We start from the raw sequence: 27,704 nt of genomic DNA on the forward strand, positions 1-27,704 counted from the left end.
ATGAGTTGAAGTGTTTGACGAGTCAAATAAAAGTTCATGAAGTCACAGAGTTAAAATTAGTATTTTAAAAACCAGACCGATCATTGAATTAATGAAGGTATGATTCATTGGACCAGGAGGTTTGACCAAGATCTCAATACGGTTGAATCGAATTTATATATAATATTTGTAAATATATTTTAAATACAATTGAAAGATAAATTTTATAATACTAAATAACTTTTATAAAAAAAAAGGGTAAACGGACTAATATTGTTCACCATCCAATTAAGTGAAATAATTCAAATATTCTACTATCTAATTCTATAAAATTGCCATCATTCAGTAAAATTCAACAACTCAAATGCAATACGGCAACGCTACAATCTATGAGTGCTCACAAAAATTATCAGTAAGTTATAACTAGTTGAATAATTATCAGAATTATTAAAAAAAAGAGAGATTACTTTTTCTAAGATGCATGTGAAATTCAATGAACCGAAATAATATTGTGGATTACACAATAGGGGACAGTACTCTCTTTGGATAACATTCATCAAATTAGTGATAATTTTTACGGTGGAGAGCGTTCTGAGGTTTCACTCTCTACATTTGTTACAAGAGGTAAGAAGACCAATCAAATCAAATGTGATTAACAAAATAATAATTACTTTGCTTATACTCTTAATCTTTAATATTATATACAGTCAAATCTCCAAATCTCCAATGCAGAAAATTTTTTACAAGAAAAAAATATATATAAAAATGACATTCCAAATACAGGAAACTTCTTTGTGCATAAAAATGCAATTGATAATGTTCACCAAATGAGAAAAAATTGCTAAACATTACCAATCAAATCGATGGTGGCTCTTATATAAAATCTGACATCGACAGTGATCAAATTGAACCAAGTAAAGTGGAGACTGCACTGAATTAATGGATTTTCCAATAATAATAATAATAATAATAATATTGATCTAAAATTATGAAATATCGAAAAATTTTAAGAAAAAAATAGAACATAGATTTGAACTCTTTTTTCAAAGGCAAATCTAAACTTAAAACTGCAATCTACATAAAAACAACAAAGCTAATTTATTATATAAACTTATAGATTAATTGCAATAAACTATTAATTACAATAAAATTCAAACTTAAATTACAATGCAAATCCAAATCATATGCTAAAGAATTTAACAAATTACAAATATCTTATATTCATAATCCAAGAACTCCCTATCTCTTCTTTCACCTTCTTAATATCAAAATTTTGAGGGGAAAAGCTAACTTTTATTGATAAGGATAAAATAGATTAAAGCTTAATGTCCGTTTGTTTAGTTTTTTTTTCGAAAAATCGAATTCTAAGTTTTAATATTTTCAAACCGAATTAGATAACAAATTGAACCGGATTAACCAAATTAATCGGACCAGCAGAGACGTGTTAAAAAAAGTTGTTTTAGTTTTTAAATCAAATTTCATCTCCAATCCAATTTCTTTTCAGTTTAGGACCAGTAGGCCCTTCTTCCCCGAAAACTTCATCCGGTAGGCTATTGATAATCTTTCTAAACGCAGATTTGAGTTTTCCGGGCAATACTTTTTCAACCTTTTTTAGCTCATCCTCAATGTCGTAAGTAATCTTGGGTCCCCATTCCCTCAAGTAGTTGAGCCATGGTGGTTCTACGACAGCCGTGCCGAGATACTCAGCTGCAACAATGGAGAATCTTGTTCCAGTGTCCAATACCATTTTGCTTTTAGCAGTATCATTCCTTATTCCTATTCCATTACTCCCTTGTAAGACCAGACCTGGTTTCGAGTACATGGCATGTCCGTGCAATGATGCGTAGCCTATAGATTTGTTGCCATTATCAAACTCAAGCTCTGAGGCATCGAACCAAGACCCTCCACTGTGTTGCGAGAAGAAAACTCTCCGCAACTCTCCATTAAAATTGCTGACCCTTAATGTAACATGCTCCCAATCACCAACGTGTTCACCTATCCTTCCTAAAGGAAGATTGATGAACTCAACTTTGGCCTTGGCAGGACCATTGAAAGGACAAAATATCCACACAGCTATGTCTGTGAAGGTTGCTCCCAACATTGGTTTGATGTGTAAATAAACCTCCGTTTCTTGTAAATCTCCTTTCTTGACTCTCTCTTTGGCCCCTTCATCCACAGGAAGGTCCAGCCAGTAAGAACCATCATTTGAACCTCCTTGGGGAAGGTTCGAGCCTGTTGCTTCAATGGGCACAGGATTGGATTCTTCTCCCTTTTTATATAGCAAAGCCCCATTGTTGAAGTACCAACTCACAGAAGATGAAAGATACTCTTCATCTGGATGGAAATATATCCGGGGAGAGTATGCATTGAAAATTGCTTGGATTTGATTTAAGTTAGGCATACAAGATAAATTATGGGAGCTAACGTTCTTCAAGCAAGCAACAACAGAAATAGAAGTAGCATTGCCGTTTTGGGCGGCAAATGTTCCCACACTGACACCCATAGCCTGTGTCCCTCTATTGCTGGGTCTCAAACTGAAAACATTAAACGCATTTGGATCACTTTGTTTACCTATTCCCCATATCCAAGAATCAATCTCACATTGGTCTGTTAAGTCTGATTGAACGCAGCGTACTTTTTCGAGGGAAGGCTTCTCAGGAACATTGGTTACAACAAGGCCGACAGATGTGTAACCATCAGGGGCCGTGGGTAACCAGATGTAGCCAATGCCATCTTGCTTGATTTTCAGAGACTCAGAACTCCAAACAAGGGTGTAATCAAGTGGCTTCTTTAAAGTTTCCTGAGCAGTTCCCTCATCTTTCCCTGCAAGAACCCACCCATAAAGTGATCTGTTATTGGGTTGACTATAGCAACCCAACATAAAGAATCCTTGTGGGGTTTCTGAGGGTTCAAAGAAAGAAGCACCAAGGTTATCTGGTCCACCTTCATGGGTGGCCCAAACTTTTTTGAGGGATGAAATCTGACACACTCGCAATCCACCAAGGTCAATGCTTCCATTTCCAAACCCATCACCTGTATACATATATTATCAGTTAATATAGATGCAGAGTTCATCTGTGAAAAATGAACTATAGATGTAGCAAAGAGAGATATGAAGGTACCTGGTGGCCATGTTGGCAATGGAGAAGGAAGCTTGAAGGAAGTTTCGATGGGCAAAGATTTTCTTTTCGAAGATGGAGAAAAAGAGGAAAGAAAGTTGCCCATTTCTATTGCTATTGCTGAGTAGCTAGCAATACAAAGAAAGCTTTAAAGAAGAGGAGAATATAAAAGCAGAAGAAACCTGCAAGATAGCTAACAGTATATTCTGCTATTGGTGCCCTTTCCTTAACGAAAATGTGAAAACCCATGCCAATATATATAAAAGAGCAGCCAACTAATATGGCGTGCAAGCCAACCCAACCGTATAATTTTCATATATCCTAAGCTTAGAAACCTCTTTCAACTTATCTTTTACAACAAGAAACTTTTTGGCTCTTTGCATATAATGGACAGAATAAATATACTTTACACGTGATGATAATGTATTTACGTTTGATATCTCTAATGTTAGAAGTTCGACACATAGAAATACTCAGTACAAAGGAATAACTATAAAACCCGAAATGAAATTTGTCACATACCTAAAATGTATAAAAATACCAGTTGGAATTAAAAAAATGTTTGACAAAATAGATAAATGTATAACACGTTTGTCCTGATGCTAGAAGGAAATGCCATTGAGAAAGAACATATTGAAGTAATCGGACGAATAGAAAACTCTTTGAGATGATCACACCATAACAAGAAAATGCTTTTGTCCCAAAGGCAATGAAATCACTGGAATCTTTTCTTTTTATATATATCTTTTTCAATTAGTAAGACATACGTATATCTTTCATATTATTATATATTAATTAATTTTTTTAATGGAGCCTTTCATCACATTATGATGTTATCCAGTTCAGCAAGGTACCTATTAATATTTCCAGTAGTTAATTATTACTGAGTAATGGTTAATGATCGAAAAAACAAAACCATGTGGTTGTTGGTCATATGATACGTGATGTTTTTGTTATAGAAAATACTATTAAATTAAAAAACAATATGAAAATTTAAGTAATTGAACACGATTTGTATATAAGTATATATTATCGTATTATCATAGGAAGTTTCATAAATGAATCAAGGTGGTTGGGCCGGCATAAACGCAGACCTAGTCTAGAGGCACATAATGCCATAGGATTCCTTTCTAATGGAATAAAAAATTTTTATAAAGCCATATCAAATAAGGTATTAGCCGGTTCATTAAACAGCTTCACAACAGAAAGCAGTCCTCCTTTAATCACCAAATTGATAAAAATAATTGTGGTAAAAAAGATACCAATTAATTGACTTTAATTAAATACTAATTAAACAACCGATAGTTATTAGAATAGATATTGACAATTACTAAGACAGCTAACTGTTATTAAAATAACAATTTTATTGAATATGCCCTAATTATCAGAATAATGGGATAAATGGCTGAATGTTATTTATTAAGGAGAATATTAAGAGCTAAAATTTTTTTATTTTAATGTAAATTCTCAGTATTTTAATGGATATGTGCTTCTCTTTGTAGTTGCTACAGCAGTGCAAAGAAAGGAAGTGATAGTTACCATGGTTGACAATGTGGCTAACAATAAATTTTTGGTTGACAATAGTTGGTGGAGCAGGTCAACAGCGGTTTTTGGGGCAATTCTACTAAATGGTGTAAAAAGGAAAAAGAATTTCAAACAGTGTATTATTGACTTTTCAATGCGATACGCTAGGTTTCAGGAATATTAGATTTTACATGGACACATGATATGTTAATTTAAAAAAAAAAAAAAAGGATATCGATAAACTAAATAATTGTAATTTATTAATAATTCAAATAAATAAATAATTATTTATAATAAATCATAAATAAAAAAACTCATAATTTCTTATTTCAATATAATTAATTAAATTTTCAAAATTAATATTACCATCCAAAATCACAATATTTATAGCTTATTTAGAGAAAAGTTGACAATTTAAAGAATTCCAACATATTTAAATGAAATGAAATCAAATTAATTTTTGAAATATTTTATATTTTAATTTTCAAATATATCTCTAAAGTATCTTCAAAAATGTCCTTAAATTATTATTACAAGTATCCTATTCAAAATTAATAAAATAAAATAAATAATAGGACATAGCATTTTAAGCGTCCGATATGTATTCGGTATTCGGAAGTGTCCGACGTATGTACGAGTATGTTGAACCTCTTAAGATATTCATGTATCATAGGCCATATGTTATAATGTTACCGTCTGAAAACAATATTAGGCTTAATTTCACCTATGCATTTTTTTTTTTCTTTTTGAGTATTCAGAAACTCTCTCTACAAATATTTCAGTTCAACTTTTGAATTAGTTATTGTAAAGCTTATGGTTCCAGTAATTGCTTCATTTTGCTGAACTAAGATTTGTATTTGTGCAGGGTGACGGCCATGGAAGATCCGCAGAAATGGAGAGATCTACTCAGAGCTGCCCAAACCCAATGACAGAAAGTTATCCTATACAGTGAAAGTTTAGTATAAATTGCTCAATCACAATATATTTTCTGTACAGTTAATTAAACTTGCTAAGGTTTGAAACATGTTTATTATGTTTTCACCATCTGATACCTTAAATTATTGAAGAGGCTGCAAACATTCTTTAAATCAGTGTTTACAAATTCAAATTTTTATATTTGGTATAAATAAACATTAATTTGGTAGTTCACATTTTTAGTGAATGAAAAACTAAATAAAACTCAAGGAAATCAATTGGAAGCTATTTTATTGGCAGAAATGAACAAAGAAGAGCCCTAAACAAATTTGATTGAATAATAAATTTTGGTGATCCTGATTTTTCATCAGAATCACCTTTAATCCCATCTCCTACAATTTTCTTCCAGAACCAATGGTTTTGGAAAGAGAAGATATACCTCTTCTATTGGTACTTGCTTTGTTTCTGGTAAGAGGAAGAAGATGAAAGCACTCATGATCAACATCAATCAAGAAAATCCCATACCGAAGGTGACAGAGAGAGACTGACAGAGAGAGACAAGGAAGCATTGAGCTATCAAAGCAGTGGAAATCATATTAACACAGACAACTATACTCTGTACAGCTGATCTTGTCTCTAATGGAAAGGGTTCACTTGGAACTAGCCAACCCAGGAGAGACCAAGACCTTTCAAAAGCCAACACAAATAAGTCCCATTGGGAGGGTTTGTCCTTGTCCGAACTTGAGGGCTAAAGTTATACCTGTAGCTACCTGCAAATCAAGAAAATATGCTTGCAAAAGCTCGAACAAAAGATTTTGAGTAGTAAGTTTAAGGCGGCTTGAGTATGACGGTAAAAGTTACTGACCTTTTGACTTGGAGGTCATGCAAACAGTTTCTCTAGAAAGCAGGGGAAGTCTTCATAATCCTTCATCTCCAAAACCCAAAAGATGTGGTATGTTTTTACTATGCGCTATTTTTTATTGCATATCAATGTTCTTCTTTCTTTAAGTAGGGGGTTTGAACAATTTTCGCTCAATATTAAAATGAAGACAAAAATAAAATAAATAAACAAAGAAAAGAGAGTGCAAGTGTGCAATTTACCACATAGACGAATGTGGAGAATCTGGGCACCAGGGACAACTAATCAAATCAAATTCAATTATATATTTAATATTGGATTTATAATGAGTTGGGTTTACCTTTAACACAAAATAGCCTAAGCCATTTTGATTGGTTCACCGTTCACGTTATACGCCATTTTAGTTAGTTGTATTTATCCGACGTGGGATTACCCACGTACTCCAACAACGAACATTTAAAAACCAGCTTCAAGAAAGAAAGCTCTTCTGCCAAATTTATCTACAAAAGCCATTGACATAAAGAGCACCAAGAACCAGGGCTCCACTTGTTCTAACAGATAAATAGAGATGCACCAGAGCCAAAACCCAAGCTTTGAAAAAACACAGGAGCATAGAAAATATAATAATCTGATAGTTCTTTCAAAAAAACAAAAAAGAACAATCCTTAATACTTGACATTTATGTCGTCTATTATTGTTGACATAAAAGAAAATTTAGACGACACCCTTGGCACTGTTCCTTCTTCCTAAACCAGTGACTCATGCTTGCGTTTTAGTATGCAGTATAATAAAATGCACATTTTTATTAATTCTTTCTTCACACAACTCATAAATCTTGAGTTATATACATCTATATTCTAATATAATGTTAAGGGACTGCAACATGTACTGCTTAACAAGAGTGTTTGGTAACCCAGAAATTAGATGAGCCTCAGAAAAGTAAGAGAGAAGAAGAAGGAAAGGAAAGAGAGGAGCAGAATAGGAAAAAGAGTATATTTTCTCATTACTTCTTTTTCCATAAATACAATTAGATATATAATAGGCTGTATCTAAATGCCAACTCAGCTACTTACACATCAGCAGCTATATAAACATTTAGCCACAAGTTTAAGTAATTGAAATACTATGCAGGCTATTAATTACTATTACAGCAATGTTTATTACAATATAGTCCTTAATTCCTAACATATAATATTTATGACAATTTTCTAAGCTTAAGAAGCAAATGCACAACAATCCCACACACAAATCCAAGTGCAGCACTTGAACCCACAAGAGAAACTGCAGTGCATATAAGCATCACAAAAGATTCCTCCTTTGTCTTCATATCTCTTGAAGCCATAGCCAACTCTACTCCAGCAAACAATAATAGCACCCCTAAAACTCCTACTGGAAATTGGTTCAATATCATCACCAAAGAACTTCCTATAATCAAACCCAATACCATTTTAGCTGCACCAAGAAGAGCCACACACCCACCACTCCTGCCTCCAAATTTGTACTGACCAGCTAACCCACCTGCCCCGTGGCAACATGGCATAGCCCCAAACCAACAACCCACTAAATTCATTAACCCTACAGTCACAGAAACTGAAGTAGCCGAAAAATCCTTTCCAGGAAAAAGATCAGATGATAATTTACAAACAGCAATAACAGAGTTTAGTATTGATAAAGGAAGCTGAGGAATTGTGCCCTTAATGAACCCTGATTTCCATGAATGCTTTGGAATTTTCACTATTTCAATAGAAGATGGGCCTATTTTAATACCTTTCACCACTTCAGGCTTTCTTATAAATGCCAAAACCACACCTAACAAAAACACCATAAAAGCAGAAGGAAGGGACGCAATAAATTTCTTTAGTCTTCTTCTCTTAGTCATTTCTTCAAACACCAAATTGTCTTCATTACTCTCTTGTCCTTCTTCTCTCTCTTCACCTGAGCCATTCACTATAATAATAAAGGAAGCACAAACGATGGCCAAAACCAACCCATCCAATCCCAACCAATGCCTATCTCCACTAGATTTAGATTTTGAAAAGTTTTGAACTTTTCTAATATATTTAACAGCAGTCATTGCAAAAGATAACCCTTGTGAAAGCTGAATACCTCTAACAACAGATAGTGGAATTATCTTATAAACTAGTTGCATCAAACCGGTAACACCCAAAATCAAAAGAATTCCTCCAGTGCAAATTCCTGCAGCCATAATTTCTGGAATACCAAAATTATCAGTATTCGATATAGCCACTGCAGCAATTGATTTCATCGGCTGGACTGGCATGGGCACACCATAAATAGCACCAGTGACAATATTGTATATGCCAGTGAATATCAATGTTGTGCCTAAGTTTAGGTCACTGGCTAGTGTCAAGGCTAATACTATTGGTATATAAGTGCCCAGGTCTCCCATTGCACCATTCAGCTCTGCCCATTTTGATTGAAAGATCAAATTTTGTCTCAGAATATGAATTATATACGATGGAGATTTGGAGGTGGGTGTTTCAGTTTGGTTTTGGCACCGTACGGCATTAGAAATAGGTAGTTGTTGGCTTTGGGACTCCATTGCATGTCTCTGCGTTGTGAAGAAAATAAAGGAATGTGCTTCTCTTTGTATTTGCAAAGCTTAGAAGTGAGGGACATTAAAGTACAAACTCAATATTCCAATCTGTTAAGATTTCAAATCCAAGTAATTCTTTTTTTTTTTTCTTTTTAAATATTTTTGATATATTAAGAAAAATAATATAAAGAGGTTGACATTAATGGTTTTGGCTAAAGTTTGATTATGTCATTTTAAAGATGGGTCAATTCATGAATTTAAATGTAAATAGGATTCTAAATTAAAGAAAAGGGAGAAGCTGGCTAACCTTTTGCTTAATGAGAGGCCATTTAATGGGTGTCAAGCATGAAGCATCTTTCCCCATTATTTCAATAAAATTTCCTTACATTTCAATTCATTTGATTTGATAATTCACTAGAAAAATTTATCCAAATTTTAATTATATTTTATTATCCCTTTATCAATAAATATAAATCATTTTAAAGCGTCATTTTGTTCACAAATATAAGTTGTTTTGAGAAATGAATTAGATCTGATAATAGATTTAGATTCGAATCTCTCTTCAAATACTAAAAAATAAATTTCTCTGAAAAATTCTTACATTTGATATATCTCTTACATTTGATATATATGTAAATTTATTTTTTGCAAGTAAAAGGGAAAAAAAAAAAAGTCATATTGTCATATCCCAACAATGAATTGGACCAATTTGATTATTATGCGAAAGTTGAAATTCCTTGCTTAAGCTTGAAGCTGGAATTGTAATGGATGGTTTATAGTTAGTGCATCTTTAACATATCTATCCATCATAATCAAAAACCGAAAGATACTAATGACCGCGCTCGGTTAAAAATGACTTACTTCCTGGGAAATATAATTCTTAAGAAATATACTTCCAAGCAAGTATAATTTGTATGTGTTTGGTATGCAAATCAACTTCTTGGGAAGTGAATTATTCTTAAACCACAAATTACAATAATATCCATAATGTAAATTTGAGTGAATTTAGATAATAAGATAAATTAATAAATTCATTGCACTTAACTAGAAAAATGCAACTTCCTTATCCATATCTAAAGAACTTACTTCCCTTGTGTAAGAAAAGTTGAATGATCTACTTTTTAGAAAGTAAAATTGATAACGCAAACCAAACACAAGCATTTTATGCACTTTCCGAAAAATTTCACTTATCTAGTCTACTTATCCCAACTAAACACCTAAGGATGATAAAACTATGCACGGTTAAAAAATGTAAAAAAAAAAAAACTAAAATTGAAAGTGTATATATATATATATATATATATATATATATATATGCACGGTTAAAAAATGTAAAAAAAAAAAAACTAAAATTGAAAGTGTATATATATATATATATATATATATATATATATATATATATATATTGTTTATAGATTCTTCAGTGGAATTTCTTGTATTATGGTATTAAAAAATATAAAATAAAGATATATTGATAGTAAAAAATGATATAGACGTGATTTATTATTATTAGAGTAAAAAACAATAGATAAACATGTGTTCAAGAGCATGGATTAAAAATATTTAAATTTATAGAGATAAATAGAAAAAGAAGTGAATGAAAGGTGGCAAAATTCATTATTTTGATTTAGTTTAAAATTAATATAAAAAATAACTCATTATTTCATTAAAATCCATGAATAAATAACTTATTTTAAATAATTAAAAGTTATATATAAGTTATTAATTTTCCAACGCTATAATTAATTAATTAATTATATTTAACATAATTTAATTTAATAAAAAATAATTATTTAATTTTTTTAATATAAATAATAACCGTTCATATCATTAAAATTTATAAATTAAGCAATCTATTCATATAATTAAAGTCATATAAATTGTTACTTAATATGCTATTAATTCTCTAACATTATATTAATCAATTATATTTCGCATAGTGTAATTCAATTAGTAAATAATTATATATTAATTTATTTTTAAATATAAAGTTTAATGAAGTACAATTTCTTTACTGATGATATTCCTTTTCAAATTCTAATGAAATCTTAATTGTTTAATCACAGTGGAGAATATAAATGATGATGGTACTCTAATGTGAAAAGAACAACCGATGGATAATGGGAGAACCCTTGGTGACTAAATAATCAGAACAAAATTGTTCTAATGAAGGAAATCACCATGAATATATATACATATATATATATATATATATATACACACACATTCCTTTTCCTTTTTGTTTTTATACAAAAGGGTTTCCTCCCATAGAAGGAAGCGAACTTCGAGCAGAGGGTAATGGAAATGCACTAGTAGATTGCTGAATGATGTTTAGTGAGCTAAAAGGGTCTTCGCTACCAAAGCCATTGGCATCTCCTTGTGGCCTGCTGTAATTGTAAAAAGTTGTTTTAACATTGAATTTGAGATATTATATTTCTAAATACTTTAAAATAGTTAAATTTTTAGTTTAAAACTGCCTTTTTCAGTAACACCCAAACTGTGCTTTTCCAACAGGTAGATACTGATCTCAAAGCCAAACAAGCTCATTGCATGTAGAAGCCGCTTTAAGAAAAATGGATATGAAGTAAGACAACAGAGGACAAAAATGTTACCTAGAAGATGGTGTGTTCATATGGAGTAGTTGTTGTCCCATGTATGCACCTGGATGTTAGAATTGAAATTAAGCAAATTGGTGGATTAGTTAGAAGAATAGGAAAAGTAAAATTAAATTTACCAGAAGAAGTGGCTGATCTGAAGGAAGAAGACCACAAAGGCGTTACAGATGCATAAGCTGGTGCTTGAGATGCCATGAACCCAGAAGAGTTTGTGTCAATGCTGTAAGTAGGCACTAAAGCACCGGTATTGGACGTGTTAGTAAGTCCTGCAAACTTCAATAAGCAATAAATGCTTAACACAAGTTTTTCAAGCTTTGGTTAGAAATTTTATTTTTGGAGAGACAAAAAGCACTCAAGCATAGCACTTAGATACAGAAATTCGAAAAAAAAAATACGAGCACATAAATCAATTGCTAAATGTGTGAACAAATGGGTATTATGATATATAAATTTTACTTCTTGATCTATGTTCCCTTGTTCTCTATTTAACCAGATTACAAGATTGACAAGGCACGCATATGCATACAGGGTCAATAAATGACAGGCAAAGCAAAGATAAAGGAAAAACATAAAAGTAATTAATGCAAGTCTGAAAAACCAGTCTCAGCATTGTGCATACTGGTGAAACTTGTAATGAAGTGGTTTCATTGTCAAGATCAAACGGGTTGCTTGATATTGCTTGGTTAGGGTACTGTCGTGCAGGCTGCAACAAAAACCAATATTAAATAGATATCAATGTCCGTATGATTTGGAAAAGGAAACTAACAAGAACTTATTCCACTTGATATTCTTGGTTTTGTAAGATACCACTGGGTTTGGATAATATTGCATGTTGTATCCTGTGCCATAAGGTAGAGCATTTTGCCAACCAGGAATTGATCCAGGTACTGGTGAATAACTTGCTGTGAAAAGGTTCTGCAGAGAATAAACAAAAATTATCATTGTATTTTGATCAGAAACATCTAAGATCAATGAAAGGTAAGACAATTACCATTGGAAGTTCCTTTCTTCCAATAGACTTTGTTTCCAGTGGGACATACTGAGATTTAAGTCCAGATGTGCAGTCTTGGATTATGTTTGTGACATCCTGGGAAGAATGTTGAGCAGCAGCACTAGGACCTTGAACATTAGGCAAATGCATTGAAGTCTGCGGCTGCATATATATAAAATATGCACAAATATTAGTAAAATGATATTTTCGTGATCCACAAGCGTTCCTGTGCTTTGTTTTTTTGAGAAAGGGTATCTGGCCTACAGGGGGCTAAACTTTTATCTTATGGATATCTCCTAAACCAAGAAAAAAAATAAAGAACCAGTGTAATTCACCCTTTTATAAGATTATATTTCAAAACAAAATAGAGTTGTAAGAACTCCCGGAACTGTCAACAAAAAAGTTCTAAATTTTCCTGATACTTGAAAATTAATGGAAATGTAACCTGGTTATTTAGACCTCCAACTGTTGTAATAATACTAGTCTGTTGTCCACTAGGTCTACCATCTGCAGCAGGAATTGCGGAAAGCTGATGTTGCTGCACATTGGAGACCTGCAGCCCATTTGGCATCTTAAAAGTGGAATCACCATGAATATCAGGTACAGCTTGTGATGGACCTCCATTAGATGGTTGCAAAGGCAAACTAGTGGCTGATGCTCTAGAATCAAAAGTATCAAGTAGTGATAATGTTTGCTCCACATGCACAGCATCAGGTGCACTGTCTCCAGATGCAGTTGCAGAAACATCAGAACTACTGGTTAGCGCGAGCAACTGCCCAGGAGGCGCAGCTGATGAAACACCACCCATTGGCACAGTGCCTCCAGGTTCATTTTTAGAAGCCCCAGTATTGTCTGGGAAAGTTAACATCAAAACACCACCACTTGTGAGCATATCGCCTCCAGATGTAGTTGATGGAGAACTGTCATTGTTTGATTCTTCAGATACACTAGCAGCAGGTTCAACAGACGGAACTGACAACTCTAATAGCAAAAACTCCAACGTATTTGGTTTTGGACCTGGTGGTGCATACTGCTTTGCAGAAGACTCTTTAGAATTGCAGTTGCATCCATCACTTGATTGCTGATTTTCCTCTTTTTGTGGTGCTGCCACGGCATTGGAAGGCGTGCAATCAGTATCAAAATCAATCAAATTCTGACTTTTATCTTCCACTGCCATCCCATCAATAGATCCCTTGCTGCCAGAAGATTTAATCATCTGCAATGACAAAAAGTCGTAAGTGAAGCTTTAATTGTCCTTCAGAAAGTTTAGCAATGTACCAAAAAAATTTTTCACAAAAATTAATAAAAGAACTGGAATTTCATGGTCATGTGGTTAAATGTTTCCTGTTTCACTTCTCAGGGTGAGTGCAGAGTAGAAAGGGAGAGAATCATGAAAGTTAAACAAAAAGAGCTTGCAACATAATTGCATTCTAGAATGTTTCATTTTTCATCTCAAGAATTTCTGCAATTTTGCTGGCTGGTTTCTACCGTATTGGAATCCAATGGTCACATTCTCAGTTAAATAAGATTATAAAATATCATTGTACACTCAACAATTGTACATTTAGCAATTATTGAACCTGATTTTGAGCAGCGCTATCAGCATCTTTTCTGTCGGTTGCTTTAGAACGTTCACCAACATGAAGAGTTGGAGCATTATCCCCTGTAATATCTTTAAAAGGCCGTACTACTGGGGAGCTGGACCGATCCATGTTCTTTTGATAGTCAGGTGACAAGCTTCCATACCTGGATTCTCTGTGTGGAAACCTATGGTTATCAGGTAGCTTTCCACTTCGAGGTTTTTCATCTCGAATCCTGTCATCGACAATTTCAAAGCCGACAGGAATCTTCTTGAAGCCTCCACTTCTTGAATTTTCTTCGCCATAACAAGGACTTCTTCTTTCATCATAATAATATTTTAAACTTCTGTCATCACTTCTTCCACCAGGACGAGATCGTGCACTCCGTTCATATTTATCCCTATAATTAGGGCTTTTTGATCGAGAATAATATAAACCAATCTTCCTGCTCTCGTAGGATTCCTCCTTGTCATTCTGTATAAGAGCATAAGAATTATTAACAAATGCAAAAAGACTTTTAGGTGGAGAGTACTAGAAGTCCATTTATCATTTTGGTTGAATGACTTTCCTGAAGAACACCGTCTTAGATGCCATTGGAAAAAGCAGTTTGGTAGAGTTGTTTAGTTGCTTTGAACCTTTTATGATTAGAACGTATAAAATTCACCTTAATGTAAAACTTCAATGACCTCTAGTTAAAATTTTCTATATAGTGCTTTTCTTGACAGCTTCTCAAACAAGTCCTTTCAATACTTGCTATGATCCAGAAAATGAGCTCTAAAGTTGTTGAGTTAGTGATTATTAATATCATATGCAGATTTATAGAAGGAAAAATTCCGATGGAAAGAGTAAAATAAAATAAGAAAATGAAGAAGAAAAACATTGTTTCTATGAGCAGTATCTTTGATGGTATTACCAATCTCAGCCTCGGGACTCTTTCAGTACTTCTCTCTCCAGAATATTTTCTAGCCACATAAACGTGCTTGATAAAATCTCGAAGCTTATGAAGATTACTGGAGCAAAAATGTGGATCAGAAAGTCATTAATTACTGATTTTCTACTTTAAAATGAAGTTAGGCGTAACCACACCTGCCATCAGGATAGGAATCCCGCTGAGGATCCCAATCTTTAAAATATATTTGTCTGGCTCTCTATGAAAGAAACTCATGTTAGATCATGAAAATGAAGTCCTCAAGAACAAAAGTGAAGAGTATTAATAATTCAGTATACATCATTCCCTCCGGCTTGAAGTGCACTAACTTCCTCTGCTTTAAATTTAGCCATTGACACTGATTTGACTCGATGTGTGAATTCCCGGCTGGAATCATACAAAACAAGTTAGTCTCTCTTGCTTAAAACAAAACACTACATAAATTTGGCCTTAATTGCCAAAAATCGCATCAGTTGCCTGTAAATTATATGCACCATGGTTGTATTAATACCCAGAGTGGCCAAAATAAATCCCAAAAGCTTCTGATAAAGATGGCAGAGTTAAAACTTATATTAACACTTACTGTACTCCGCTGCAATTTGTGCAAACAAATGTCAAGAAAGTGGTGCAAACATATTGTGGTCCCTGTCAAAATGAAAACGTGTTAAGGAGATAGGAAGGCAAAAGAAAATCATACACTACGAAATGATTTCCAACCTAAAAAATAGGCCCATAGTCATACTCATATGTAGAAAAAAAAAAAAGTAAATAATGCAAGACTAATCAGTCAAGTCCATCCAAAAATGTAGAAAAAAATAAGGAAATAATGCAAGACTAATCAGTCAAGTCCATCAAGACCTGAACAATGCAACAAATTTTGCTTGCACCAATCCCCAGATCAAAAATCAATACACACAAATTTGGTTCTCCTGCCTTTTCATAAAGGGTTTCTAATTTGTTTCTGCTTGCAAAATGTTAAATTAACAAACATGACCATGATTACATAAACCATAAAATCCCACACGAATGCATTATAATATACCCGAAAATCCAGATTCCTCTGCCAAGCATAATAACCTGGAAACCTCTAGCCCATTCAGCGTGAACTAGACAAAATTTTTTTGCATATATAGCAAAATATATAACCATTCAAATATAATGAAAAAAGGAAAGGAAAGAAAAACGTCCTTACCAAACTATTGCAGTTAATACATCTTCTATTTTCAGGAAGTTTGAGAAGACCACGAATGATCCTTTCAACCCTCTCCTCTTCCTTCTCTTTTTTCTTCATTTTTGATAAAGATCACGCCTCCTTTATCCAACAAGAAATTCAAAAAAAAGAAGACGTTGAATTCGCAAATCAATTAATACATAAATAATAAAATTTGATTTCAATCCTAACTAAAACCTCAAAATTCCAACGTCTTAATATAAAAAATAAGAATTGTGAAGCAACCTTGCCGGAAAGAGGAACGATAAAAAGAGAAATTGAGCAGAGAACGGGAAACCCTAGAAATGGAGAATTGGGGAAGAGAATGAAGGTTGATAGGTGAAACCAAACGGAAAGCTTTGAAGGGATTCGAAGATTTAGTGAGGGACATGTGTAGATGAGAAATGGTGATCAATGAAGTCTCGAGAGAAAAATATGGAGGGAAATTTGCCGCTATCGACGGTTATGAGACCGGTTTTAGCCGTTTGAGGTATGGCTGCAGCTAATTTAAAATTTTAAATTTTAAATACCGATTTAAGTCAATCATGGGCGGGGCAAGTTGGACTACTTAAACCACAAATCAGCTATTGACCTTATGAAAAATTTGAGGAAAGTAAAAATATCGAGCTCAATGATTAATATCTAATTAGAATTAAAAATTGTATAAACCGAAAGGAACCAAATTATTACTCGTGTTTGGATATTAGCCCTCCGTGAAAAAGAGCTCTCGATGAGAATTTTCTCTATTACAAAAATTAAATATTTGACTTTTAATTAAAATAACTCCATCCTTTTTGCTCGAATCAATCGTCGTTTTTTTTCTTTTATATAAGTGAATTTGAATACATTATTATTTTGGGACGAATGGAGATTTTAATGCGGTATTAACAATATGGTTTTTTATAATTAAATTTTGGAAGTTACTTTCTTTTTACCAGCAACTCGTGATGATTTCTTTAAAATAATTTACCTTTAATCTTGAAGTGACAATTCGATTAATACAAAATCCGTCATAACTTCTATTTCACCATTGTTAAAACAATGTCACATCTGGAGTGAAATTTCTCAATTCCATCATTTATTAATAATAATAATAAAATTTAAGTTACTTGATTTTATTTTACAAATGGTTTTGCACATATACCCATACTCACTCCACCAGTAATCGGGAACATTTAAAATGAGCATCCTTCCTGCTATGAGATGTAGTTCTAAAGCTTAATGATCTTCTTCTCAGAAACTAAAACGATATTACTAAATTAAATGCTGAAAATAAAAATAGACTACTGCTCCATTCAACCCCTTGGTCCTGGACTGCAGCTCTTAACGAGACATTGTTTTGAGAGCATATAGAATACCATCTATCCGTAACTCAAAATCTGAAAATGTGGAAGAATTACAGTGTCAAAACTCCAAAAAAAAAAAAAAAAAAAAAAAAAAAAAAAAAAAAAAACTTGAGAGCATTTAGAATACCATCCATCCTTAAACTCAATCTCCACAAGAAAACTACACAATTCGACCTGGAATTTAACATTGTTCCGTTCACATCAAAATATATTATCTCAGTGGAATTTAACATTCTGAGTAACTAGAGGGAAAACAGATGATGAAAGAAAATCTATTATCTCAAAAAAATGGGAAACCTGAAGAAATAAAATAAAATAACATGGCAATTTAGTGCTACTGATTGATCTGAAACAACAGCAGTCCTAATGGCCTGGAAAATCACTCTCATATCACCGCCAATGACTATAAAGAAACCCAACAGCTAAATATTATCATCCAATTCATACAGCAACAAAGGACAATATGACTCTCACAACTGCAATTATCAAAGTGCAATACAAAGAGGTAACATAAGTTTAATGGCATACACACACACATATATAGCACTTGCGCCCTGTAGAAAATGTTAAGATGTTTGTGCTCGTCATTTTTTTACACAAAGCAAACATCTGAGAATTAAAAGGGTGCCGACACATGTACAATAGGAAAATCATTCACAAAATAATCGTCACTGTCAATGAATGAATCTAAACTAGCTTCACCTGTCAAGTTTTCTGTCCATATCTGTAGTCGATGGTTATATTTTTCCAAGCAACTATACTGCAATTAAATGACAAGAATAAGAAAGCAAATAAGAATGAGTAGCCAGAAACTTCTCAAAATTTATCTGCTGATTTAAGACAATTAAAATATTGCCAAGAATATACAAGGAGAAGGAAATTTCAACAGATTCTGAGCCTTCAATAAATCTGTATGAAAATTTATAAGATCATTTACTTACAGCATCCTCCCTCTTCTTTTTCAAGAGACATGTTCTCATTGTCACATATCTATCTAGTGAATGCTCCAACATTCAATCAGACAGGAATTTGTAATTCAACTCATAGGGGTGTTGTATTATTTTGGCCAACTGCTACTATGATATCAAGGTTAAGACTGAAAAAAAAAAAAAGAAAAGAAAAGAAAAAGAAAAAAAAGAGAAGAGGAGGGGAAAAAATCTGTACAAAGACCGGTACCGGTAGCCAAAATTCCAAACACCCCTCACCCCTTCAGGGTCCGTGCATGTGAACCTGCTCCTTTGGATACCAAAACGACACTAGTGGACAGAAACACCGTGAAGTCACACCAAAAATGTCACAACAATGACAACGTAAGGAGGCAGAAGCAAAAAAGTTCTCCCCTCCACCTGCAATAACCCTCCAATTATAAGTCCTCTGGAATCAGTGCTACATAACAGAGGCCACCACCACCATGGAGAAAGGAAACATCACAATGCTCCAGCAAAAAATTTCAATTCTAGAACTGGATTCTCTGGCTGCAGAAACACATGGTGAAGGGTTGGCAGATTTTCCCTACCCTTATCATCTCATCTTGCTTTCTAATTCTACCCATCACTATTTATGTCCTCAGAAGAAGCTTTAATTGCCTCAGCAGTCATAAGGGCAACCACAGCCTTGTGAATGGCTAGATCTGCCCTATAGAGCAATCTCTGAGCCCTTTCTCTCTTTAGTTTAGCCACATGAAGTGCATGCCGCGCTGCACCAGAAGCGTCACGCAACCTGAACTCATCAAGATCAGAACTATCAAATTGTTCAGGGCCATGGCTTGGAGGCCCATCTAAGTGGTAGTGCCGCTGGCTTCGCCACTCAGAAAAGCCCATATTCCACCTATTAACTCCATTTCTCTTGTCAAACATTCTCCGATTATATGAAGCAACCATCTGAGCATCATTAGGAAACAAAAACGCTCCGGGTTTCTTTGACTTGTTCCTGTAAAGTTTATGAATATGAGTTCTATCATACCGATCACCGCTCATTGAAAAATATCCTTTGCCGCCTGTATCCCTAGGTGAAAAAACCCTTGGTGATATCTGAGACAATGGAGAATCATCTAAAGGTTCATAGTTATGTCCTTGATACACAAATTTTTCATCACCAGAAGCAAATCCATTCAATCTTCTTCCTGGATGCAACAAAACAGTTGAACCAAGGAGAAAGTTTGCTAGAATGAGCTAAAACAAATGGGAGAAAGAAAGCAATAAAATGCAGAACGACAAGGAAAATTACCATAAGCATGGAAACCATCATGATCTCCTGGGAAGTTATTGTTTTGAACAGACATTGAAATTTTTCTCTGAGACCTCTGTTTGGATCCCCTGTTAGGCACTTCCAGCCCCCGTGGTTTCAAGCAGAAAGCAAACATGGGAGGCTTCTCAGTAGTTGCAACCTTCTCATGGCATCCATTAGGGAGGGCAGTGTTACATTTAGCCATTGCTAGCTCACACTCCCTCACCTGTTGCTGATACCTTTCCCATAGCGGTGGCTGAAGAAAGCCCATGCAACCGGCAAAAAAAATTCATGTTAGACAGAATGTGCTTAAAGAGGAAGAGGGGGGGGTGTTTAAAAGACGGGTAGGGAGGATGCATAGATAATCAGTGCACAAGCACATTATATGGTGAAGATAAAACCAAAAGGAAGTCAGAAAAACCTAGTGAATTTTCTTGACATCATACAGGAACAATCCATCACTCTTTACCAAATGGAAATCAGAACAAAACAGTGAATTTTTTGAGACAAAGAATATGATGCCGCTATGGGAGGTGTCACGCGTTTTTATTTTACATACTGATGTGCACACCATCAAACATCCTCACCCAAATCATGAGTCAGTCATTGTACAATTGAAGGGTATTAATTTTGAACCTACTATCCAAGCATGAGTTATAACCATTAATTCAAACTTATCTGACAACATCTGTAATAGAACTCAAACAATGCATGACCATTATTCAAATTCGAACTTATCAGATTATATCTGTATTAGGACTCAAACAATGCATTTGTTATTCAAATATTCTAGCATATCCATCTAAATTTTCGTACCATAGAGCCAAATCTCAGTACTTATTGAGAGTTTAGGGTTTAAAAATAGGTCAACATAAAAGATGATATTATAGTTGTAGTCCTAGCTAGTTATAGTCAATGAAGTCCCTGCATGCTCCCTTCTCCCCATGAATTTGATTCTTCATTCCCTTCTCACCTCTTTTAATTTTTTTCCTTATTTACATCTTCCATAACTTCAACTTTTTTGACTCAATCACAGGATCATCCATGCTAACTTCTTATCTGGATACAACCCACCAATTATTTAAATATAATAATTGCAATAATAAACAAGTTATAGACAAGAATCAAGACTTTCTGCAGAGGTGTTTTGGTAAATAAATTTGCGAATTAAAACCACTTTGGGACCTATCATGCTTAACGAAAATAGGAAATAGGTAAGGGAGATAAAGGTCAAATGTAGTTCAAAACTAACTATTTCAATATTATAAACCCGATCATTCTGGCACGACTGAACAATCAGCCTTTCTGCCAAGGACCTAGCCTCAATTATCATTTACAACGAATAAGCTCAAAAATGATGCCATGCATTTCTTAGGATCAACATATAAACAAAAAAAGAATATAAAGAAATTCAGAAGGAACCTGGAGATGACGGATTAAAGGCATCCCTTTCCTCTGCCTTTTCTGCTGCCAATGCTCATATATAATTTTCACTACTTTCAATGGGCCCACACCAGCCATGAGCTCTTCAATTTCATCTGATGTAAATTGATCACGTTGTTGAGAATATGCAGCCTTCTCAAGCATGTCCATTGTCTTCTCAAACATTTCCTCAGAGATCTCCCACAAACAGCTCGCGGCGACTTCAGAAGAAGTTTGATTTTTCAACATCCATTGATCATCATCACTATCCATGTCATATAGCACCCTTGATGGATTCAAAGCCATCTCAACATCAGTTTCAACCTGCCGAAAGTACTTAGATGAACTCCGCAAAAATGGAATTTCAATTCCACCATCATCATTTTCCTCTATCAAGCGAACACCAGGAATAGGAATGTTTTTAATTAGTGCTGCACGGATGTTCCGATTGTGGCACTCTTCATGCATCTCTTTGAAACGAAGCCATTGACTCCTATCAGGAAACTCCAATATCCAATCCTTTCCTCCCTTCCACATCATTGCATGTGTATATCGGTTCGTTGACCCCGGCTGCAGAAACTGATGTGCCTTGTATGAATACTTTGTAGTGCCTGAAATTTTTACAGCAAGCTTCCATTCATTATGATCAAAAAGCTCTACCACAACCTGTGCCCCACCTTCTCTCCACCCTCGATCACCATGTGTGATTAATACATTTGCTTCACAAGACAACTCCAAGTTTCTTTCAGAACCTCTAGAAACATCCAATGATCTCTTCTCGCTAGCCGTCCTAATTCGTTTATGTGGAACCGCTTTCTGAGAATGGCTTTTATTCTTTGGGCAGTAATCAAAACCCCCAAAAGGCAATGCATAAGATACCTGAGTTCGTGGCTTCTTCGGTCCATTGCCAAAATTATTATGAACAAAGTCGCCCCTTCCATCTGACCATCCATGTGCAAGGTATCCGAAAGATGTAGAACTGCTTCTACTTCGATGCCAGGTACTTCTGCGAGCAGTAGGGTTAGGACTGGGGATAATGCCGCCATTCATATTCCAAGACAAGTCAGTAGATTGTTGGGCGCCATGTAACTCCTTATCAACATGCTTATCGAATTGATTGACTGGTGGAATTTCAACAGTAATACCATTCAGAAGGGAATGAGAACCAGTACTACACTTATCTGCAGCTGGCTTCACTGATAAGCCTTGCTGTTCTGAACCTGAATGATGCGATGACTGCTTCTGTGGCACGTCAATAGCATCACTTGCAAATTTTCCAGGATCCTTGGAGCTGGCAGCAGCTCCAACATTTGCAACATTATTAAAGTTATTTGGAGAGGACGTCATCCAATCTCCAACACTGTTAGCAGAAATGCCAATAGCTTGTGGCTCAGCTTTACCACAAGATAGGCATTCATCACAATTAGCATCCCTGGAAGAAACCTTGAAATTATTACAAGAAGTAATTTCTGAATCTTTGTTTGAGTAGTCCTCCACACTAGAACATTCGTCTAGCAAACTATCAGAATTATCTGGATGCTCTATTGAAACATGATCCTGAAAGCTGATGTGAGTCACACTATGTTCCATAAGCAGCTTAAGATGCAAACCGAGAAAGAAAGTGGGTGCAGCACTAAAAGAAAGTGCAAATGGAGGGAACCATCCATCTGACTTGTCAAAATATGCAGAAGATGAATTGGCATTTACATAAGTGGAATCTCTGGAGACACCTGCAAGACTTGTACACTGCCTAGACCTCCTTATTGGACCCTGAATATGGTAAATTCACAGCAGTTAATACCAATTATTAGCGGCACGACCAATCTTGGTGTGAAAAAAAAATAATAATAAAAGAAGAAGAATCACCAGCTTCAAATGCTTAGCCATAACCATAAATACATAAAAATATGAAATAGTGAAAAAGGGTGCTATGACCAACCAAATGCTGTTGGCCTCAATTTATTTGATGAGATAATATCAAGTATCACGGATTCAACACTCAGACTATTAGTCCAAGAGCAAGGATTAAGAAAAACAGCAACTGAGCAAACAGTGAGTAACGGAAGCGAATATGATAGACATACAGAAAATTGCAGATACACAGCCCCACCCACACACACATATTTGGAGAGTGGGAGTTTCTGAAACAGATTTTCAACTCTTTAAGTGAAATCTAAAAGCCCATCTTGATACATGTGTAAAAAATAAATACCTTAATTCTCCATGGATAACCGCAAACAGAAGACTTGACCAACTGATTGGTTCCATTTTGAAGTGCCTTAATGTTATCAAAAGTGCATTCTGATAGAGGTAACTGCTCAGTAAGCAAACAATGCCTTTTGAGCCTAGAGTCCAGGTGCATCCATTTTGAATTCTTCACTTCAGAAAAGCTGTAGAATGCAAACACAAGCTGCTTCCTGAAACCTTGGATGCAAGAGAATTTGAACTTGATTGAAGTAACAGGCAACAGCAAGTCAGCATATTTTCCCTGCTCACTAGGTTGATGAAATACATCAAGGACATGGAAAACAAAACCTATTGCCCGCTTCAAGCAACCTTCAAACAAAAAAAACCTCAATCCAACAATATTATCTACAAAAAGCATCTCCAAATGAACCCTCGGCCACATAGTCATCAGCGTACCATATTGAAGCAGTAATAACATATGAAAGAACCAAGTATTATCCATGCCCAACAAGCAATCACAGATGGAAACCAATGGGAGGTTTAACTGAAACCACAACTGTCTTGATTCAACCAATTGAACATTTACTTTCAGAAGCCCACTAACATCACTCAACCATAAAACCTCAACAGTATCCAACCTTTCCAGATTTTCATCAGGATTCAATCTTCTCAGAGAAATAGCTTGTTTTACCAAAGTTCCAGAAGCAATGACAGGGCCAAGAGAAGCATCAGCGTCTGGTAAGCTAGTGGAGACATGATTGTCTTTACATGTGTTATGTAGCACACTGCTCACATTCCGAAATCGCCTCCTATAGTAAACAACAGGAACCTTGTTATCATTACGAAGCTTCCTATCTTTGGAATTGATGGGACTTTCCGTAGGAAACAAACCAATCCTTCCACCGGCAGCAAATCTATCTGCAAAGGCAGAATTACCAGGTAAGTTGATTTTATCCCTGTTCTGAGAACCTGCACCTGAGCTGTCGTGTCTGCTTACAGTTTCATCAGGCAACAATGAAGTCACAGACGTCAAGGATCGACTAGACATTTTCTGTTTCTTCAAGGCACGGAGAGGGGAAGATTTGACTCTATGAGTAGTTCGGGCCAACCATGAGATGATGGGTTCTGAGTCCATGTAGTTCCCTACATAGTTATCATCCTCTGTAGTGGAGTCTTTCTTCTTCTCTTTGCTGAGCTTCAATTTTCCCTTTTCACCATTCGAGCGCTTCACTCTTGTCACAGATCTTTTTCTCTGAGGCTTACCTGGTACTTCACTAGGAAGCAGCAAGAGTTTAAATCTCTCATTCTGGAGATTAATCCATTCTTCATCCCGATCATCATATTTTACATGATGAAGCTTTTTCACTTTATCATACTCACTGATGAGGCCATAATACCAACTCTGATCCAAAGGCCAAAAGACCTTAATTCTCCTATTCAACACCCAATACGCGTCCAAGTCCCCAGAAAAAATTTCATAATAATGGCGCCGTTTTCTTGAATTACCCTTCTCTTTGTGCTGTTTCCTGGGTCGCAATACTCTACCAGCAGTATCAACAGATGCAGATTCAGATCCAGAGACATAGTTAGACCCCTGGGCAATGAACTCCTGACCAGACGATAATAAAAAAGACAAGCCATTTGTAGAAGGCAAGGAAGAGCCTTTGCTATTCAAAGAAAAAACAGTGCAGCTTGGATCAAACCGTGATGATAGCATCCTTGCTGCATTCTCTTCAAGGTTCTCCTCATCATCATCTTGCAAATCATCACTCTTCTTAACAGAAGTATCAATCGATGGCTCAGCCTCCTTAGCGACACTCTTATCATCAGATGCCAAATCCTTCCTCTTCCTACTCCGTTTCCGCAGTGACTTTTTTGAAGATGAATCACCATTACTTTCAACATAATGGCCATTGAGAGATTTCTTCACAGATAAATCACCACTGTTTACAACAGGAAGATCAGGAAGCTTGTCTTTTTCCTCAAAATGCCTACCAGAATTTGTTTCACCATTTCTGTTTTCTTTAAAATCATCAGAGCCTTTCTTCTGTTTAACCTTCACATCTCTGCCAGCAATCTTAGAAGGCTTGTCAACATCGCCTGCTTTATCAGTAGACAGCCCCGCAGGCTTCAATACTTGACTAAAATTCTCAACTTTTCTTCGGCCTACAAAACCACGTTTGCGCCTAGGGATTTGGATAAAACTACCATCTAAAGTTTGTGAAATGCTACTAAACCCACTACTGTCATTCACACGTTGATTCGACCCCGGCTTTAAATCTTTTGAATCATGTGAACCTGAACTCAGACTGCCATTATACACTTCCTCCAAACTTTTGCTGCCATTGCCATTGACTTTTCTGAAACTACTGATGGAAACCGCTTTTCTACTCTTCTTCCTCTCATGTCTCTTCTCAACACCGCTAACATCTACACTGCCCTTCCTTTTCAAGTTCTTAGTTCCAGCATCTTTTGAATCCTTGGATTGGTAAAGACTCTTGAGATCCAAAGATCTCGATTTCTTAGGAATTTCCGCTTCATGAGGACTTCCTATTCTATTTTCCATCAACAATGCCTCAGTCCAAACACCAATACCCGAAACTCCCAATTTTCAAATCCCATCATACATTTTCAGATCTGTAAAAACCATAATGACACAAAAAATCACTTAAAAAAAATTCTCAAGTATCAAAATCCCCATAAATGACTCATAAACCGATGATCAAGACCCTAGCTAACAAATATAACATCAACTGAAATCCAAATTGACAAATTAACAACAATAAAAAGAAAATTGCATGAGTACCTGGTTCGAACCACCCCCAAATTCTGATTTATCGAGCAAACCGTGAACATTACATGAATAAGACATGAAATAGGGCTTGAATCAGTGAATTTCGAATTGTAACCCTAACAGATTTGTTGATTTTAGTAATTAATTTCTAGATAATTTTTGAAATTTCCATTTTTTTTTTTTTTAAACCGTGAGAGAAGGAGGAGAGCTAGGGTTTCTTTTGGTTTCCAAAGAGGGAGGGCTTAGATTGAAAATAACAAAAATAAAAATTAAAGTAGATGAATTTACAAAATAGAAAATAAACGACTCATTTCTATTGAGATACGTGTCAAACTACTGACCGTAAGATTCAGAAGGTATGGTTGAGATTTTGTTTGGGTAATCCAAGTTCTATGATAAATAAATGAATATCGAAAATTTCGGGGTAAAGGAGGTATATATCTACGGCCAGGATGAGTAAGTTGAAACATGGAAGGCCCAGATTCTAAATTAATATGAGAGTTGTGTGGCAGTTAAGCGACTTGGTTTTACGAAAAAAAGCATATTTGGGAAAGGAAACGAAAAATATAATTGTTCTTTCCCTTTTACGTATTAACAAATAAGGCACAGCATTTTATGAAATATCGTGAATGCCACTAGGCTTTTAAGTTAAGTCTTAAGAGGCGCCATTGAGAAAACGCACGAACCACTCGTGGGACAGTAGGCTATAAAGGTACTCTCTCTGATGGAGAACCGCTCGGATTCAGCGGTTGAAGTGCCACTCACGTATCTACCACCGCTGGCAAAGTTAACCCAAAGCAAAATTTTAAAATTCATTCAAAAATTCATACGATAAATATTTTTTCACACTTTAAGAAACCATAAATTACAATTTTGATATATTTTTTAGAATATAGACAAAGTTACTATTACATCTCTATATTTATAAAACATAACTAATAAGTCCATATATTTTTAAAAATATTTTTTAAAGTCTCTGTATTTTCATTCCGTCAAAAAAAATTAATTCTTGCGTCTGATTTTTTCTAATTTTTTCTGTTTGTTAAGTGAAAAAAAGATCATAAAACAGAGAATTTAAAATTAATTCAGAAATACCTTTTTGTATTTTTGTCAGTTCATCTTCTTCTTTGGATCAAATTATGTTGAATAAACAGTTAATCTTTTTCTGCTATGGCATTCTTTGATCTGTTATTTCTATAGTTCAACCATCTAACTTTTCCATAATTACTCAAAATACCCAATTAATCTCACTGAAAATATATATATTTTGTATCCTCAACCTTGCATCTCCATATTCATTTGAGGTAATATAGTTTTGTTTATGTATATGCCTCCCTATTTCTTCTACGGTATACTTTGAAGTTTGTTTCATGGCAGAAGTGTATTTGTTTATGGCTTATTTGTATATTTGTTGTGTTTGTAGCATTTGTCCTTAGGGAATTTTGTGGTTTG

General features: G+C 34.8%; 4 protein-coding genes and 1 long non-coding RNA gene across 11 annotated transcripts; 1 reads left to right on the plus strand and 4 right to left on the minus strand.

Moving 5' to 3' along the window:
- Positions 1–1,058: 1,058 nt before the first annotated feature.
- LOC105639235 (hypothetical protein At1g04090) lies at positions 1,059–3,337 on the minus strand. The gene is made up of 2 exons (XM_089724632.1): positions 3,102–3,337; positions 1,059–3,012 (listed from the first exon to the last, which is right to left on the minus strand). Exons 1-2 carry the CDS (start codon positions 3,202–3,204, stop codon positions 1,451–1,453), a joined length of 1,665 nt encoding a protein of 554 aa, XP_089580758.1. The 5' UTR covers positions 3,205–3,337; the 3' UTR covers positions 1,059–1,450.
- Positions 3,338–7,375: 4,038 nt separating this feature from the next.
- On the minus strand, positions 7,376–9,129 carry MOT1 (molybdate transporter 1). Its single transcript, XM_012223215.4, has one exon. The coding sequence runs from the start codon at positions 8,957–8,959 to the stop codon at positions 7,592–7,594; it is 1,368 nt and encodes a 455-aa protein (XP_012078605.1). The 5' UTR covers positions 8,960–9,129; the 3' UTR covers positions 7,376–7,591.
- A 1,922-nt stretch (positions 9,130–11,051) lies between these two features.
- Positions 11,052–16,781, minus strand: LOC105639452 (ArfGap/RecO-like zinc finger domain-containing protein). Of its 5 annotated transcripts, none has more exons than XM_020681470.3 (14): positions 16,524–16,781; positions 16,260–16,379; positions 15,651–15,712; positions 15,367–15,454; positions 15,226–15,287; positions 15,053–15,149; positions 14,140–14,613; positions 13,005–13,775; positions 12,560–12,721; positions 12,376–12,483; positions 12,188–12,271; positions 11,688–11,841; positions 11,566–11,614; positions 11,052–11,337 (listed from the first exon to the last, which is right to left on the minus strand). In XM_020681470.3, the coding sequence occupies exons 2-14, from the start codon at positions 16,356–16,358 to the stop codon at positions 11,199–11,201; spliced, it is 2,349 nt and encodes a 782-aa protein (XP_020537129.1). In that variant the 5' UTR covers positions 16,359–16,379; positions 16,524–16,781; the 3' UTR covers positions 11,052–11,198. The 5 variants fall into 5 exon arrangements, 3 of the variants coding, with proteins under 3 accessions (XP_020537129.1, XP_012078923.1, XP_020537130.1); XM_012223533.4 differs by having other exon boundaries at positions 11,052–11,340; XR_002285010.3 differs by having other exon boundaries at positions 11,247–11,337; positions 11,688–11,801.
- LOC119371242 (uncharacterized) lies at positions 11,211–12,035 on the plus strand. Of its 2 annotated transcripts, none has more exons than XR_005178829.1 (2): positions 11,211–11,348; positions 11,468–12,035. It is a non-coding gene; the product is annotated as an uncharacterized LOC119371242 (long non-coding RNA). The 2 variants fall into 2 exon arrangements; XR_005178830.1 differs by having other exon boundaries at positions 11,216–11,355.
- A 557-nt stretch (positions 16,782–17,338) lies between the features above and the next one.
- LOC105639237 (Enhancer of polycomb-like transcription factor protein) lies at positions 17,339–26,504 on the minus strand. Of its 2 annotated transcripts, XR_002285014.2 has the most exons (7): positions 26,265–26,504; positions 23,484–26,095; positions 21,272–23,041; positions 19,850–20,105; positions 18,565–19,745; positions 18,326–18,383; positions 17,339–17,656 (listed from the first exon to the last, which is right to left on the minus strand). XR_002285014.2 is itself a non-coding variant. In XM_012223216.3 (5 exons), exons 2-5 carry the CDS (start codon positions 26,022–26,024, stop codon positions 19,168–19,170), a joined length of 5,145 nt encoding a protein of 1,714 aa, XP_012078606.1. In that variant the 5' UTR covers positions 26,025–26,095; positions 26,265–26,504; the 3' UTR covers positions 18,437–19,167. The 2 variants fall into 2 exon arrangements, 1 of the variants encoding a protein (XP_012078606.1); XM_012223216.3 differs by lacking the exons at positions 17,339–17,656; positions 18,326–18,383 and having other exon boundaries at positions 18,437–19,745.
- Positions 26,505–27,704: the final 1,200 nt, after the last annotated feature.

The sequence above is a fragment of the Jatropha curcas genome, chromosome 8, assembly GCF_041381405.1.
Source record: "Jatropha curcas cultivar XTBG-Jc1 chromosome 8, XTBG_Jcur_1.0, whole genome shotgun sequence".
In the NCBI taxonomy this organism is placed as follows: domain Eukaryota; kingdom Viridiplantae; phylum Streptophyta; class Magnoliopsida; order Malpighiales; family Euphorbiaceae; genus Jatropha; species Jatropha curcas.

Excerpts from the sequence above, each read along its gene's own strand:
- LOC105639235 (XM_089724632.1), bottom strand. The coding sequence starts at position 3,204 with ATGGGCAACTTTCTTTCCTCTTTTTCTCCATCTTCGAAAAGAAAATCT. Across the intron at positions 3,013-3,101 it reads ATTGCCAACATGGCCACCAG|GTGATGGGTTTGGAAATGGA; the intron begins GTACCTTCATAT and ends ATATGTATACAG.
- MOT1 (XM_012223215.4), bottom strand. The coding sequence starts at position 8,959 with ATGGAGTCCCAAAGCCAACAACTACCTATTTCTAATGCCGTACGGTGC.
- LOC105639452 (XM_012223533.4), bottom strand. The coding sequence starts at position 16,358 with ATGAAGAAAAAAGAGAAGGAAGAGGAGAGGGTTGAAAGGATCATTCGT. Across the intron at positions 12,272-12,375 it reads AATATTATCCAAACCCAGTG|CCTGCACGACAGTACCCTAA; the intron begins GTATCTTACAAA and ends TTTTTGTTGCAG. Across the intron at positions 11,341-11,565 it reads ATGAACACACCATCTTCTAG|CAGGCCACAAGGAGATGCCA; the intron begins GTAACATTTTTG and ends TTACAATTACAG.
- LOC105639237 (XM_012223216.3), bottom strand. The coding sequence starts at position 26,024 with ATGGAAAATAGAATAGGAAGTCCTCATGAAGCGGAAATTCCTAAGAAA. Across the intron at positions 23,042-23,483 it reads GTTATCCATGGAGAATTAAG|GGTCCAATAAGGAGGTCTAG; the intron begins GTATTTATTTTT and ends TACCATATTCAG. Across the intron at positions 20,106-21,271 it reads CTTTAATCCGTCATCTCCAG|CCACCGCTATGGGAAAGGTA; the intron begins GTTCCTTCTGAA and ends GGCTTTCTTCAG.